The sequence below is a fragment of the Carcharodon carcharias genome, chromosome 5 (assembly GCF_017639515.1).
Source record: "Carcharodon carcharias isolate sCarCar2 chromosome 5, sCarCar2.pri, whole genome shotgun sequence".
Classification (NCBI taxonomy): domain Eukaryota; kingdom Metazoa; phylum Chordata; class Chondrichthyes; order Lamniformes; family Lamnidae; genus Carcharodon; species Carcharodon carcharias.
Genome location: NC_054471.1, coordinates 127005404 through 127022155, shown reverse-complemented (window position 1 = coordinate 127022155; position 16752 = coordinate 127005404). Strand labels below are relative to the sequence as shown.

General features: G+C 45.4%; 1 protein-coding gene across 1 annotated transcript in view; it reads right to left on the bottom strand.

The window, feature by feature from the left end:
• The window catches only part of trdn (triadin), a 389006-nt gene that overhangs the window by 317807 nt on the left and 54447 nt on the right, over window positions 1-16752 (bottom strand). The window contains exon 2 of the mRNA XM_041187396.1: window positions 5753-5959. Within this exon, the coding sequence (XP_041043330.1) occupies window positions 5753-5959 (207 nt within the window). The remainder of the gene's footprint in view (window positions 1-5752; window positions 5960-16752) is intronic.

Here is a 16752-nt window from a genome sequence, read left to right as displayed (position 1 = left end):
CAGATGCTTTACTTGGGGCCCATAGTAACTCTGCCAATGATTAAGAAGCTGAATAGTCACTCTGGGTTGTACTGATGGAACTTCTCCTGAGCTATCCAGACAGTGGAAGCATTGTTTCAAGACACTGATGCTTTGGTCAACCAAAGGACTTGGGCCAGATTTGTGTGCCTAAATCAGGCCCAAATCGAGGTGGAAGGCTGGAGAAAATGGGGTGGGGGGGTTGTAGGAGGTTGGGGAATGGGTGCCAAGGTCCTGCCTCCATCTTGATTGTCTGAAATTCTGGCAAGGGCAGGCGGAGCATGGGCCAATGAAGTTAGTTAAGTGCTTGTTAAAAGCCCATCTTTCTGAAGTTTTGTAAATTTACTGGAAGTAGTTAGCGGTTAGGAGCTGTCTGCCTCAGACTAGCTGAAGGCAGGCATGTACAAAGTCAGGGGTGAGGTGGAGAGGCTGGAAGAGTTTCTGCAGTTAAGTTGAAATGCTGAAGACACAGGTGAAAGGACTTACCCTTCTGAAGTAAAAGTTGCAGCAGCCCAGCACAAGTCAGGGGAGGAGTCAGCACCAAGAGCTTTGCCAGTTCAGAGGGTCATCACCCTTCTGGCATCACATAGGTATCAGATCAAGGGAAAGGCTGCTTGGAACTGAGTGGAAGAAGGCGGCAGCTGGAAATGGATGCTGCATCCTCAGAAATTGAGGCCATTGGAAAAGCAGCAGCCTACATAGGAAGGGCAGATACAAGGTATCAGGAGGCCAGAGGAGAAAAGTGAGATACTACCCTTTCTATAGAGTCTACAGGCAGAGGCAAAGACACCTGGACATGACTGAGGCAGGTGGTCACAGACATCTGTGCCCTCGTCAGTGTGGACTGTAGACCTCACACCACTAATTGTCATGCCCTGCCAGTAGCAGTTAAGTTAACTGTGGCCTTGAATTTCTTAATCGTTGGATCTTCTAGGGTCAGCTGCGGATCTCTATGGGATCTCACAGGCAGCTGTGCACTAGTACTTCATCCTAGGGGCAGAATTTTTCAGTCGGCATGTGGGGATGGACCCAACATGCTGACTCATAAAATGATGCACGATAATGCTGGGCATGTGTCCCAAGATCATCACGCAGTCCTGAGGTATTTTGTTTGCCGGGCGCGCGCCAGAGTTAAGACCAATGAGAAATTAATTGCTGTACTTGTTAATGCTGCCCGTCCAACCTTACAGTTGGCAGACAGAAGGAAAGGCTAAATGTCCTTTGCGTTTTTTAGGAAACCTCATCCATGAGCGGGATGAGGTTTCCTACTTTATGCAATAAACAATTATTTTTTACATAAATATAAAAACATGCCCCATCTCATGTGACACAGTCACATGAGGGGGCATGTTTAAATAAATTTATAAACCATTTATTTAATAATTTAAATAGCGATTCAATCTCTGTGAGGCAACTCCATGCTTCAGAGAGATTGAAGCGCTCTTTCGCGTGCAAGCACGTGAAAGAGTGCTGGCCCTGACACACTCTCCTCCCCCCTCCTGCACAGGTGGCGCTGAGCGCTACCGGTCAGACCTTACGCCAGGTGGGCCTTAATTGGCCAGCCCATGTTAAACGGCGGCGCGGAGCCAATCGCGAGCGGCGATTGGCTCCGCACCCGCCCCCGTCCACTCCTGCCAAGCCCGCCTACCGCCTGAAAAATTCAGGCCTAGGTGACAGCTGCCCTCTTTTCCCAGGCTGGACTGTACATCAGATTCACAACTGATAGACTATCAAAGGGTCAGAGGTCACTAGATCTGGTGCTTGAACTGGTTGAGTGTTGCCCTCCAATACTTTCCTGCAAGGGCCTTGGTCAGTATGATGGTCTACTGCGCTCGCCATAACATGTGTACTTGGAGGATGATAATGCCTAGAAGGAGACAGCTCATTAGTGGAGCAGAGGAGCAGGAAGTGAAAGAGAAGGAGGAATTGAGGGTAGTGGGGGATGGTGCTGAATGGAAAGGTGCCCCTGCTGTGTCACAAAGTGACCTCCTCCTGCTACTCTCTGGGAAAAGGACTTCCCTCCTCGCCTTGATGGGTGCCTGGCTTCTGGCTCCTCTCTAACATCTCACTTCCCTGTGGTGCAGTGGAAGGGATTGATGCAAACTGCAGATCCCTCCCTCAGGGCAACCAGCAGCTTCGGTGATGGCTGTCGTGGATGTCTAAGAGTGTCATGTTTCTAACCCACCTCCATTCTGCCTACATTGGCTCTAATTGGACAGGAAACCCATCTTCATATCAATTAAGAGCGATCACCCCCAAGATCATCTGAACTTCAGTCAGTTTCCTACTGGAGGCTTGTTTCTGACTCTTCTGTGTCGAAAATCCAGGGCTTTGATGTTGCATGACTCTTATAATATCATTGTTCCATGGCAGTGTCAGTGTTTCTGATAGGAGACATGGGTCTATTGGTGAGGATATACCCTTGTCCCTCAGCAGCCAGCCTGACACTCAGTGGTCTAGATGGGACCGAGAACTGGTGCAGTATAAAAATACATCACAATGCAGCACAGTAGCTGATGTTGCTGATATCACCAGGAGCAATTCAGAAGGAGCCAATTTAATATCTAAAAGCTGTAAGCAACTCGCCGTCTTCCTGTTGAAGTGTAGCCACTGTACACACTCTGAATTTCAGGTATAGTATTTGTTTCTGAAAACCTAGAAACTGAAAGCCATTATCATTACTCCCCCTCCCATTCTTCACTTTCTAAATGCATCTTCTTTGATGCTTACATTGTTGCTGCTCTTCCTGCTGACCTAGCAGCCTTGAGGATAAGTCCAGCAGCATCTTCAGGTTCACCAAGCAAGTTCTGGGAAAGAGCTCAAAACCCCTGAAATCACTCTCTTCAAAAGAATTTCATAGCCAAACACTAGTCAAAACAACCAAAAGATTGGCCAAAAACCACCCTAGAAATCCAAAATGACTAACGAGTGACACACATTAAATAGTGATTATGAGGGCTTACTGTTGCTGCTGTAATTTGCTGGGCTGGGCTTAAGAAGTGACATTTCAAGTGAAGCAATAGCTTCAGAAAAGTCAGAAAAGTGGATGCATTGGCAATAATATTCCAAAATTCCTTGGATTCTGGAAAGTTTCCAGTGGATTGGAAAAATGCTAATATAATGCCCTTATTCAAAAAGGGGAAGAGGCAAAAAGTAGGAAACTATAGACCAGTTGGTTTAATGTCTGTAATTGGGGAATTGTTGGAATCCCTTATTAAGGAAGTAGTTAAGGTGCATTTGGAAAGTCAAAATGCAATCCATCAGAGTCAGCATGGTTTTATGAAGAGTAAATTGTGTTTGACTAATTTGCTAGAATTCTTTGAAGATGTGACAAGCAAAGTGGATAATGGGGATCCTGTAGATGTATATCTGGACTTCCAGAAGGCCTTTGATAAGGTGCCACACAAAACAGGCAATGGTGAGACCGCACCTGGAGTACTGTACACAGTTTTAATTCCCTTCCTTGAGGAAGGATGTAGTTGCATTGGAGGCGGTTCAGAGGAGGTTCACTAGATTGATTCCAGAGATGCAGGGCTTGTCTTATGAGGAGAGATTGAGCAGTCTAGACCTATACTCGCTACAGTTTAGGAGGATAAGAGGAGATCTAATTGAGATGCTAAAGGAGATACACAAAATAGACGTGGAGTGGATGTTTCCCCTTGTGGGGCATTCTAGAACAAGAGGCCATAGTTTTAGGTTAAGGGGTGGTAGATTTAAATCAGAGATGAGGAGGAAATACTTTCTCAAAGGGTTGTGAATTTGTGGAATTCAGTACCTCAGAGTGCAGTGGATGCCAGGATGCTGAATAATTTTAAGAAGGAGATAGGCAAGTTTTTAATTAGTAACGGGTTGAAATGTTATGGGGAGAGGGCGAGAAATTGGAGTTGAGGCCGAAATGAGATCAGCCATGATCGTATTGAATGTTGGGGCAGGCTCGAGGGGCTGAATTGCCTACTCCTGCACCTAGTTCTTATGTTCTTATGTGGTTCACATTAAATAGTGATTAAGAGGGCATACTGTTGCTACCGTGATTTGCTGGGCTGGGCTTAGGAAATGACATTTCAAGTGAAGCAACAGCTTCAGAAAAGCTGCCTGATTCAGACGAGGACCTTGATTAACATATTTTAATGGTATCTACATTTGTTGCAGGTGACCATCAGGAATGGTTAACAAATGCCGAACCAAAAAAGATGCTGAGCATACTTCCACAGTCCCGTACAGGCACAGGACATCATGCAACAAAATCCCATTTTGTGGTGCCTATTTTGGAACCAGAAAATGGGCAAAACACACACGAATATCCACCTCTTATGTTTCTCTGTTGGAAAACACTAATTATTTTTGGGAAAAGACTTTGTGAACAAGTGATTACTCTCCCCTGCATTCCCATCTTCCACAAGTTAGATTTGAAATATAATGCAGGGTCTGGCAATGCTATCATTCTAATAATACCTGAGATGAACTGCTTGCATTCCTAGTCTATTCCCTTGTACTGAAATTATACCAAACAGGATAGCTGACAGTGCATTTCTGAGAATAAGATTTGGGTTGCATTGCCAGTGAGTGCCAGAGGTCATACATTCCTACTGAACTACACAATATCTCACTTAGTTCCTACTTTGCTTTCCTCTTTTAAGACACTTCTTAAAATGTATCTATTTACCAAACTTTTGATCAACAGCATTAGTATCTCCTTAAGTGACTCTGTGTCATATTCTGTTTTATAATGCCCCTGTGAAGAGCCTTGGGATATTTTAGTGCATTTCAGGCTTTATATACTTACAAGTTGTTAATGCTGTTGCTGTAAGTCTCAGACAGAACGCTTCCTCTCATACCATAACAAGTAGTTATAATATTTTACAAAATGATACCTTTGAAGCAAATATATTTTATCTTAATTCAAAATGACTAAAAACATATTTTTGTGCTGCTAATACCTGTGGTTTGAAAAAACGAAGATTATTTTTCAGAATCTTAAGTTGAAAATGCATTCACAGGGTGAAGCATAAACCATAAAGCATAAATGCACAAAATAAGCATCATCTTAATTCCAGATTAGCTTAATTATTACAAATAAAACATTCACAACTTTTTCTTCATGGGTTGAGGGAGGGGATATTTCTGCCACTGCATCAGCAAACTAGTGAAACATCCGATCAAGTGTTATAATATTCGTCACCACCATTTTTGGTTTGATCTTTTTGAGAAATAAAATGTTTCAAGTGCTTTTAATGAAGCAAAGGGCTGATTATCCAATTTGTGCCCCTGCAGAAAGCTTCACCTGCCAAAAGTGCATATCTTAAATGTTGGTATGAATTTTGACCATTATTTTGTATGTTTGAAAAATTGAATGTAACGCTCATTTGAATTCCTAATATACACGGTCATCATCAAGACTGTGGAATTAGAAAATTATTCTTTTCAATGAGCATCTTGTAATCGCCTCCTTGATGCTGAAAATATTCATCTATATCAAGGATGGAAATACTGTTCTTTCTAAGTAAATTCACCTTTCTAAGTAAATTCGGTGCTACAGCCGAATTCTAAATGATAGGCAATTCAAAGTCATCTTTTCAGTATTAAATGAAAATAGTTATTCACCATCTTTAACAATGCTTAAAGTCATTGAAGACATTTTAATCAATGTGTATTCAATAATTGAATTACATTTAACCTACTCTTGTAGTTTATCTGTAAAAAATACGCATTTCTTCTTGTGGATTGTATTACATACCAACAAGGCTCTTATAGTCCATCAAGTCAAACATCACAATCGCCACTGCTGACCAGGTTACAATCAAAGCCACAACCAGGAACCATGCTGCCGGAGAACTGAAAGTTGTAGCAAGATCTTCAGAGACAGATTTCTTTGATACCTTTGCCAAAGGTGTTGGGACAACTCCATTTTTATTATCGAATGTGGTGGTGGTTGCTGGGTAACCTGGATAATTAATGTTATGAACATGGTTAGAATTCAATATTTTCAAAAAAAAATTACAAGATGTAGAAAAATTGCACTAGTTATATCATTGGACTAAATTGATTTTTTCAAAACATATGATTCTATTTTTCCAAAGTCTAATACTATGGGCTGGATTTTACAGCCCCCTGCTGGGTATGTTTTCAGCGAGTTGGGGCACATAAAATATATTGGGTTGCCAGCCCAGCACCTCCCCACCTACCCCCGATCCAGACCCCATAATATGGGAGGTGAGTAAGGCGCCCACTAGGCCATTACTGTTAGGCCTATTTCCCACTTAAGGCCCTCATTCCAGCCATAAAATGCTGGGCAGTGGCAGGCGGGTGCGAGTAAGAATTCTGTTTATTAACATCACGGGTTAAAAGATGAGAAGAAAGAGGCCAGTGGGTCTTGAGGGCGTGTCCTCTTCCTACTGGGGTGGACGTCCAACCCTCATATCATTAAGGCCGCCCACAGTCTATTATGGCTGCCCAGAGCGGCCTTGAAGTGGTTGGATTGGCACTAATTCTTCTTGCATGGGAGTAAGCAGAAGGCCCCTCCACCCACACCCCGTAATCAGCTCTATGAATAAAGATTATCAATGTATGGTGGATGATTTTTGTCCCAGTCATATCAAGCTCCCAGTCGGTCACTATGTTCAAACAGAGCATGAGTAATAAAATCAGCCATTGTACTCTGAGAATACTCAGAGAATTGAGAAAAACAAATCTAAGCTGACACTCCAGTGCAACACCAAGGGAGACTGCATTGTCTTTAGGATGAGACATTAAAATGAGGCCCTATTTGTTCTCTCATGTGGACCTAAAAGATCCTATAGAATTATTTTGAAGAAGGCAAGGTGTTACCGCTGGTATCCTGATCAATACCTATCCCTCAATCAGCATAACTATACAAACAAATCTGTTTATTATCACATTGCTGTTTGTGGATGCTTGCTGTGTCGGCTACCACATTTGTTATATTACAATAGTAACCACACTTCAAAAGTACTCCACTGACTGCAAGCCACTTTGGGACATCCTGAGGTTGTGAAAGGCACTAGATAAATGTAAGTCATTCCTTCTTTTTGGAATATAGGAACAGGAGTAAGCCTTTTAGTCCCTCGGCCTTTCCGCCATTCAATAAGATCATTGTTGATCTGTGATTTAACTCCATATTCCCACCTTTGTCTGAATACCTTTGGTGAACAGAAATCTTTCAGTCACAGATTTACAACTAGCAATTGATCTAACATCAATTGCCTCTTGCAGAAGAGAGTACCAAACTTCTACCACCTTTTGTGTGTAAAGGTTGTTCCTAATTTCAACTGAAATGGGGTTGCCGCACTTTTTTTTATAATCTCATGGGCTGAATCTTGCCTATGTCGGGCAGGCTAGGCAGGAGCAGGCGGTGACAGGCACGGAGCCAATCACCGCCCACGATCGGCTGCACGCTGCCATTTTACGTGGGCGGGCTAATTAAAGCCTGCCCAGCATAATACGCATTACATAGTACTCAGTTCTACCTGTGCAGTCGAGGGGAGGAGGGAGAGTCAGGGCCTACGCTCTTTCGCGCATGCATGCGAAAGAGCTCAGAAATCCGTGCCTCAGGGAGATTGAATAGAGAATTAAAACATTTTTAAAATTCACGTGAAAACTTATTTAAACATGTTCCCTCGTGTTTGTCAAGTTCACCAAACTTATTTATTAACTTTATACAACTTTCAGGAAACCTCATCTTGCCTGTGGATGAGGTTTTCTGGAAAACGTGAAGGCCACCTGGGCTCTTCGCCTGCCCACCAACCTTAAGGTTGGACGGGCAGCGTTGTTACTGATGTAAATTAATTTCTTAATGGCCTTAACAGGTCTTTGACAGTTCAGCGGGCGCACAGCCGATTCCGGCATGTGCTCGCCGAACGCAATATTGAAATAATGCATGATGATGTTGGGACACATGCCTAACGTCATCTCGCGTCACTTTACACGTCGGCATGTCGGGCCCGGTCCCGCATGCCAACAGCAATATTCTGGTCCATGACTCGTAATGTGATGGCGTTGTCATATGATCACTGTCTGAATGACATTTTTTATCTCAGCATGACAGCAAGTCCAGACAACTTCTTGCATCCTGAGTTATCAATTTTTAAAGAGATTTCAGCACATTCGCTTGATGTTGAAAATTCCCCAAGTATTACAGCTACAATGCTAATAATGTATTACGAGTAACTTTAATGCTGTAATAACAATGCATCTTAGCAATATAAACAAGGCCAGCAATTACTGTTAACAATATCAGTGGATGAATGGTTAAGGTGTGCCAGGACATTTTTTCTGATCATTAGAAAGTGGGGTTATATAAAGACTGATGCTGGCCGCTCCTCCCCCACCCACCACATACATATGTTTTCCAGCATATTGTACTGCAGGGGTTAATTCTCTAAATTAATGGCCCAGATTTTGCAGTGGTAATGATGATGAAAATGTCAGCATTCACTGAAACTGACAGAATCTTCAGAAGTTTGCATTTACACAGAATAACTTGGAAATCCAGAAGTTGCTGTTAGTGATTTTACACTCCTCCACAGGGTGCACTGTTCAGGTCCCCCCAGAGTGCAATCATTTAGCAGTCAGCAAATTGACAAAAACTTCCACTTTTATGCTGTTAGTCTCTCTATAAAAACTCATGAAAAAAATTAGATATAACCAAGGCCTGAATTTTTCAGTCGGCCTGCAGGGGCGGGCCCAACACGCCGACGCATAAAATAACACATGATAACTTTGGGCGTGCATCCTGAAATCATCGCACTGTCTCGCGATGTTTCGTTTGGCAGGGGAGCGCCCAAGTCAGCGGCATGCCCACCAAAAACTGATAGGTCTATTAAGGCCATTGCAAATTAATTAGTGTCATTGTTAACGCTGCCCGTCCAACCTTACGGTTGGGGGTAGGCGAAAAGGCCAAGCAGCCTTTGCTCTTTTTTAGGGAACCTCATCCACAAGTGGGATGAGGTTTCCTAAAGCTTTTATGAATCAAATAAAAAGTTTTGTGAAATGTAAAACATGTGGCACAGTCACATGAGGGGACATGTTTAAATTAACTTTTTTTTCCATTTTTAAAATAATTTCAATAGCAATTTAATCTCCCTGAGGCAGCTCCATGCCACAGGGAATTTGAAGCGCTCTTTCGTGCGCATACATGGAAGAGTTCCGGCCCAGACTCTCCCTCCTCGGCCCACCCGCACAGGTAGCGCTGAGCACTATGGCTCGCGTCATACGCTAGGTGGGCCTTAATTGGCCCACCTACATAAAATGGCAGCGCAGAGCCGATTGTGGGTGACAGTTGGCTCTGCGACCACTCCCACCTGCTCCCACCGAGCCCACCCACTGACTGAAAAATTCAGGCCCAGGTTTTTAATGGTGTACTAACTTCATAATAACTAATTTTATATTTGTGGAATGTGAATTTTCTCCATTATGATAAAATATTTTTTTAAAGTTTGTTTAAGATATTTTTGCTTCAATCTTTTGTTATCTGCAAATTTAACTTAAAAGTGAAGACAGTTTTTAACTTCAAGTTTTGCTGCCTATGAGAATACTTCAATGTAATTGGCTGCTTACTCTGCTTGTTGACATCACTGTTGCTGGGTACCTGGACCCCCTCTTTGACTTGGTGTCAGATACAAATAGCAGCCGGAAAAGGGGATTCTAGTTCACTACCAGCATCTTTCTTTGAGGTCAGAGGCAAGCTGCCGACCACAAAATCTAATTCCATGGCTGAGATTTTCTTGCTCCATCGAGACGGGACCCATCGCCAGAGACTCAGAGGCCCAGACGAAAGTTTGTTGTCTTTTGGCAGGACGGACAACTCTGGCAGTGGGCAGGGCTGGAAAATCCTGCCCTATGGCCAGGATTTTTCCTTCGTTGGGCAAGTTCGGCGGGGGGCGGGCAGAGCAGTCAGGAAGCCAATTGCCACCTGTGATTGGGGTCGGACCATGATTTCACACTGGCGGGCCAATTAAAGCCCGCAGAGTGTGAACTGCATGCTGCAGCACTGTTTGTGTGGGGGACGGGGAGGAGGAGGGCGAGCGGGGAACTTCATGCATAAGCACAAGTGCGTACACGGAAAGCCTGCTGGGGCAGAGTTGCCTCAGGGGGCTGAAGATATAAAAAATCAAAAATAAAAATTTTTAAAATGTGACAGAACATGTCCCCTCATGTGACTCTGTCATGTGACTCTGTCACATAAGCAGGGAGATGTTATTCAGGAAAAGTTAGTTTTTATTTTATTTTTATTTGCTGTGGAAATCTCATCCCGACAATGGATGAGGTTTTCTAATAAAATGCAAAGACCGCTTGACCTTTTTTGTCTGCCCGTCCACTGTAAGGTTGGACAGACAGTGAAAAATTACATTTAGTTGATACTTTAGTGGTCTTAATAGGCCTGTTAATTGTCGGCTGGCGCACTGTCAACTCCTCTGCCCGTGACTGCGCGATGATGTTAGGTGCTTGCCCGACGTCATTGCGCATCATCTTATGCTCATTCGGGTCGGGCGCGTGCCCACCTGATGAGGTACAAAATTCTGGCCTATGTGTTTTATTTGATTAAGCTATTGAAATAATGCAGCTCAGTTTGGAATAGGTGAAGCTCATGACTTATGGTGTCTGAGTAATGTGGAAGGATTTTAACACTTTTCTGTAGCTTCTGAGACTCTTATGTCAAAGTTACTGTGGTTGTGCGAGAGTCCTCACAGAAGTTCACTTCTTCTGAATTCTAAACCACCAAATCTATACAGCTCCAAGATCCTTAATTTTCCATAATTCACGATTTGCTTTCATTTATTTATCTTTTAATTAAAGCTCTTACATGGCCTTGGCTACACCTAAAGATAGACTTTAGTTTTTACTTCAAAAATAATTGGGGTAAGAATGGCCCCATTTTGTGAAAAGACCTCAGTGCTTTTGCTGCAGGAAGTCCAACAGTGAAGGATGGCTCCAGTTATTGGAGACAGTTGCACTGCAATAAGAATATCGCGAAGAAAAATTCATGGTGATAGAATATGCTATTGGAGTCTCACCTGCGGACCAAACATGAAATGCATGTGAAGCAGAAGTGTTCTGGCCTATGTAAGATTACCAAGATGAGTATGTAAGCAGAGGACAAAATTTTAATAGGCTATCCAAGCAAGCTTCTTCATTTATTCTTACTATTAATATGGTCCACCAACACAGAAGGAGAACAGAGGGAACCTAGCCAACTGCTGATCATTTACAATCTTTTTTATCTGCCTTACCATGCTGTGTTGTCCCTGTCACCCATTAAATATCAAGTATCATGTCAGCTCAAAGTCACTGTATACTGGGTGGTCACAGACTTAAAGGCTGATGTCCTTGATATTTAATGTCAGGTCATTTGTTTTCAAAGTTTCCTCTCCAACTATCGCCCTTCTTTACATCTTCTTTCAGAATAAGTGTGCATGGAACAGGAGGCATTGCTTTCAGACAGGAGGGGAGTCACCAAAGTTTTGACTTCTGGCTTCTTATCAGGAAATTATCAATATTTTGAGTGTAAGAGACACTAGATAATAGGGCAGGGTGAACTCAATGGACTCAGCAAGCTCATGGCTGATAGCTCTTACGTTTCGTTGCTTATCTTATTTTCTTATTGATTTGCTCATTCAGTCCCTTACACTCAGGTCTAAATTCACACGATATTTTCTCAACATGCACAGCACTGTTTCAAGAGTTATATTAATGCAAGCATTAATGCTGTTGCAGGTGTCCAAGAGGAGGAGATGTCCAAGAAAACTGGACAGCCTTGTCCAAGCATCTCACTGTAGGTGTTGCCCCTCCTTTAATGGTAACAATCATCTGTGAAAGCTTTGTTAGCAAGCTGCGGCAGAGAGCAGTTAGTGAAAGACCCCAAGCATGAGGGAGGGAATGAAAGTATGGGAAGTGCAAACTGTGGGCCTGAGGTTCAACTAAAGATGTTCTTTAGCTGGGATTTAGATTCTTTAGCCAAGGATTTAGATTCCACAAGGTCTGTCTGAAAATCATTTTTGTAGTTTTGCAGCAGTAGTTAATGCAATAATTTAAGAATTAGTCACAAGCCTGTACAATCTGGGAAAGGGATAGTGGAGGGATCCATTATCTGTGAAGTGTTACATTAGTGCCTGACCAAGCTGCAGACCATGATATGGCCATTCCAGAGGAGCATCCTTTAGCCACGGCTCTGAGCTCAAACATAGCTTCTCTCACAAAGTTCCCATTGCTCCGATCACAGGCTATTAGCTCCAATCTATAGTAATCAAGTTGCAAACACAGAACTTGGCGAGGGTTGGCTGAATCTGTTAAATCATATAGATATCCATATAGAGCTACAACAGCAATTTGGTGACAGTGGGAATTAGGCGCAGAGTGGGGAGGTGGTGCTAAGTAGCAAAGGGGCAACAATAAATGATTAAATACGTAAATAATATGAATAGTGAATGAGATTTAAGGGGATAAAATTAAAAATTAACTTTATAGATGATACCAACATTAAAAGAATTGCATTAAATAAAATCCTGTATAAATAAGTAATAAACACAAAAAGGGAGATACTAAACTAAATATACTCAAAATAAATACAAAAAAGCAAAATGAAATGTTAACTGAGACCTATTGCCTGAAACTCCTGTGTCATGTGAAAATTCCAGAAAGCTTCATGTGCCCCAGATAATCACATTTGAAAGAGGTGCCTTCAAATTGATTAGACTTAGGGGAGAATTTTCCCCATGTCAGGTGGGCCATGCGAGAGCAGGTGTGGGCGGGCGCGGACCCGATCGCCGCCCACGATTGTGTCCACGCCGCCATTTTATGCGGGTGGGCAAGTTAAGACCCGCCCAGCGTATTTCTCAACTCCCGAGGATAGCGGGAGTGGGCGGGTGGCAGCTGGTGTGCACAGACCGCTGTGTCCAATGGTGACCCGGTGGCCTGTTTAAATGAAGGCCTGGCAGCCTTTGCAAGGCTGCTCACAATGGTGGGGAAAAGAGCACAGCAGAGGGCTACTTTGCTTCATGCAAGTCCGGAGGGTAAGCCAGCAGGGCAGGCCAGGCCGGGGTTGGGGGGGTGGGTGGGGGGTGGGGGGGGGGAGGGGGGGGGGGGTGGGGTAGGCCAGCGGGGCTGTGTGCCCCTCGTTTCTCCGACAAGTGCCTAGCTGCCCTCCTGGAGGAGGTGGCAGCGTGGTGGCAGGTCCTGATTCCGAGGGACGGGAGGCAGAAGCCATCCCGCCTGACCAAACGTGTGTGGGAGGAGGTGGCCAAGAACGTGAGCTCCCATGTTGTGGTGCAGTGCACATCGGTCTAGTGGAGTAAAAGAGTCAACGACCTCCTGCGCTCGGAAAGGGTGAGTACCATGTTGGCTGAGATCACTTAATGCAGCCGTCACCCTTTTCTCCCTGCGACCCAACCCACCCCCACAACTCTGAATACAGTAACAGCATTGAATCCTTCACGGCATGTATCCCTCGCTGGGTGTGCCAGCAGATATTGCCCATGCCTAGTTCACCCTGAGAGGGTTGAGCTAGGGTGTGTTCTGTATGTGTGACATCCAGAGTATAAAATGGGGGTGAAAGTCATGGATCTGCACCTAGGCAGAGTGCTGGAACTGGGAAGCATGTCAAAGTCAGGGTGCTAACATGCTGGGAGGGGAGCTTCCAGATGGCAGGGCACTAATCCATCTGCTGGTCATTGCGTTCCACATGCTTGTGCCTCCTCTAAAGTAACACCTTATGGTGCCACATGTGAAGGAGGCAGCATTTGGGCAAGGGTGGGGGTGGGGTCAGCCCTGGCTTCTTTGGGTGAGTGTGCGGCAGCTACAGCATGAGGAAGAACCTTCAATGTCCCACTCTGGCTGGGTTGGCAGGGATGCAATGGGAATTCAAGTGCAGGCTGGACTAATCAATGCCCTTCTTTCCTTTTCAAGAGAAAACTGCGCACAATTCCACAGAGCAGGTGCGCACTGGTGGAGGCCAGGCCCATTTGGCGATCCTGGCACCTTTTGAGCAGCAGGCCATGAATCTGGAGAGGTGCCATGCCCCCCAGGTCCACCAGTGGCAATGAGGCTGGGGTGCCACCAGGAGGTATGCTTGGCGAGAACTCGGGTCGCCATGTGTATCCCAAAATCCATGGCACTGCTAAATGCTCAGTGATTGAAGTTAGCAGCATGGGTTGACCATTGATTATAGAAGGGTGAACGCATAATGATCCAGGGGACTGGCATGCAAATTGACATTGTCTGCACTGTAACTAATCAAATGTCCTTGTTCTTCCTTTCAACATCACCGGAGCAGGGCCGGGAGGAGGAGGCAGAGGGCCCACCTCTTGCCCCTGAGGGCCCAGAGGAAATCCACTCACCAGCATCGCACCATCTCTGCCAGGCAGGCACCAGTGCAGATACTAGCACCTCAGTGGGAATTAGATCTTCGGCTACTGTCCCGGGGCATGGAGGTGAGGGCACTTCACAGTCACTAGAGATGTGGGCAGAGACAGAGAGTGCCAGCAGTCAGAGGACTGATATGTTGCCATGTTTCAAGCTGATTCCTTACTTTTGCAAGTGGACAGGAACCCATGATGTTATGAGTGAGTTGTCTGATATTGAGCTTTATTGACAAGGGCCTTAGTTAATGTTACTATCCAGGCAGATTTAGCATTCAGGTATCGAGTATAGAGCCTGCAGCCCTGGTATGTATTGGAGGTCTATTTGTGTAGGGCTAGCTGGAGGTTCTTTGGATTAAAGGCTCCCAGGTGTCCCTGCCTCCCTGGAGTATGCCCAGGTCAGCATCTACCCCTTCAGCATTCCCCTGTGCGTGCTCAGCCTCAGACTCACTGCTGGACTCATCATGTGCATCTGGAGCAACTGTTTCTACATCTTCTTCGTCCACTGCATCGTCCCTTCCCAGCACCAGATTGTGGAGGGCGCAGCATGCAACCACTATCAGCGACACACAATCTGGGGGGTATTGGAGTGCACACCCGAACGGTGCAGGCATCGGAAGTGCATCTTGAGAAGACCGATGGTTCTCTCCATCATAGTCCTTGTGGAGGCGTGGCTCCTATTGTACCTCTGCCCTGCCTCTGTTATTGGATGGCGAAGAGGCGTCATGAGCCACCTTTTGAGGGGCTAGCCCTTGTCACCCAGCAGCCATCCATCTAGCCAAGCTGGAGCACTGAAGAACCTCAGCACCTGGGAGTGTCTGAGTATGTAAGTTTTGTGGGAGCTGTCTGGGTACCTTGCACAGACTTGCCGAATCTGCATCCTGTGATCACACGCTATCTGCACATTCATGGAGTGGAAGCCCTTCCTGTTGACGAAGGCACTGGGCTCACCTGCTGGCGCCTTGATGGCCATATCTGTACAGTCTATTGCACCCTGGACGTGGGGGAAGCCAGTATTCGCTGCGAAGCCTCCGGCTTGCTCTGTCCAGTTGGCCTTGTCCCAGCGGTAGTCAATGCACGCCCAAACAGAGTGTCTGTCACCTGCTTGACAAAAGTGTAGACAGCTGATTGGGAGACTCTGCAGAGATCACCCGCCGACTCATGGAAAGAGCTATAGCCATAGAAGATGAGGGCAGCTGTGACCTTTAGAGCCACTGGCATGGGGTGCCCTCCCACACAGCTCGCAGAGATCTCATGGTCTGTCATCTGACAAATGGAGGTGACTGTCTCCCTTGAGAGACAGAGCCTCGTTCGGCCCTGCACCTCTGACATGTTGAGAGAGCTGCTTCGCCGCCTGTAAACCCTGGCAGCAGGATAGTGGCGTCTTCTGCGGCCCCTTCCACCTTGGACTTCCTGCTGGCCCTGCACCCTTGTGCCTGCACCTCTTGTGTCAAAGATGGCTCCCCCGGAGGCTGAATGTGGACTCCTGGCCCCCTCACCCATCTGCCTCCCCCTTCTTCCTCAGAGAAGGTGCCTCCAGTGGAGAGCACAACTCCCATTCCCAGGCTAAGGGAAGACTTCCTGAAAACTGCAGGCTCCAAAAATGATCTTTACTGTGGAGCCCTGATCTGAAGGCTTTTACCCCTGTCCAAGCAGCTGGTATGAGTTTTGATGTATTCCTGCTCACACAGGCAAGTGTCAGTAACTTTCATAGAAACATAGAAATTAGGAGCAGGAATGCTCCGTCATTCATTTTGATCATGGCTGATCATCCAACTCAATAGCCTGCTCCCGCTTTCTGCCCATACCTTTTGACCCCTTTCACCCCAAGAGCTATATCTAACTCTTTCTTGGTCTCAACTACTTTCTGTGGTAACGAATTCCACAGGCTCACCACTCTCTGGCTGAAGACATTTCTCCTCATCTCAGTCCTGACTGGTCAACCCCATATCCTCAGACTGTGGCCCCTGGCTCTGGACTCCCCCGCCATCAGGAACATCCTTCCTGCATCGACCCTGTCTAGTCCTGTTAGAATTTTATAGATTTCTATGAGATCCCCCCTCATTCTCCTGAACTCCAGCGAATATAATCCTAATCGACTCAATCTCTCCTCATATGTCAGTCCCGTCATCCCAGGAATCAGTCGGGTAAACCTTCGCTGCACTCCCTCGATAGCAAGTACATCCTTCCTCAGATAAGGAGACCTAAAACTGCACACAATATTCCAGGTGTGGTCTCACCAAGGCCCTGTACAATTGCAGCAAGACATCCCTGCTCCTGTACTCGAATCCTCTGGCTATGAAGGTCAACATACCATTTGCCTTCTTTACCGCCTGCTTCACCTGCATGCTTACCTCCAGTGACT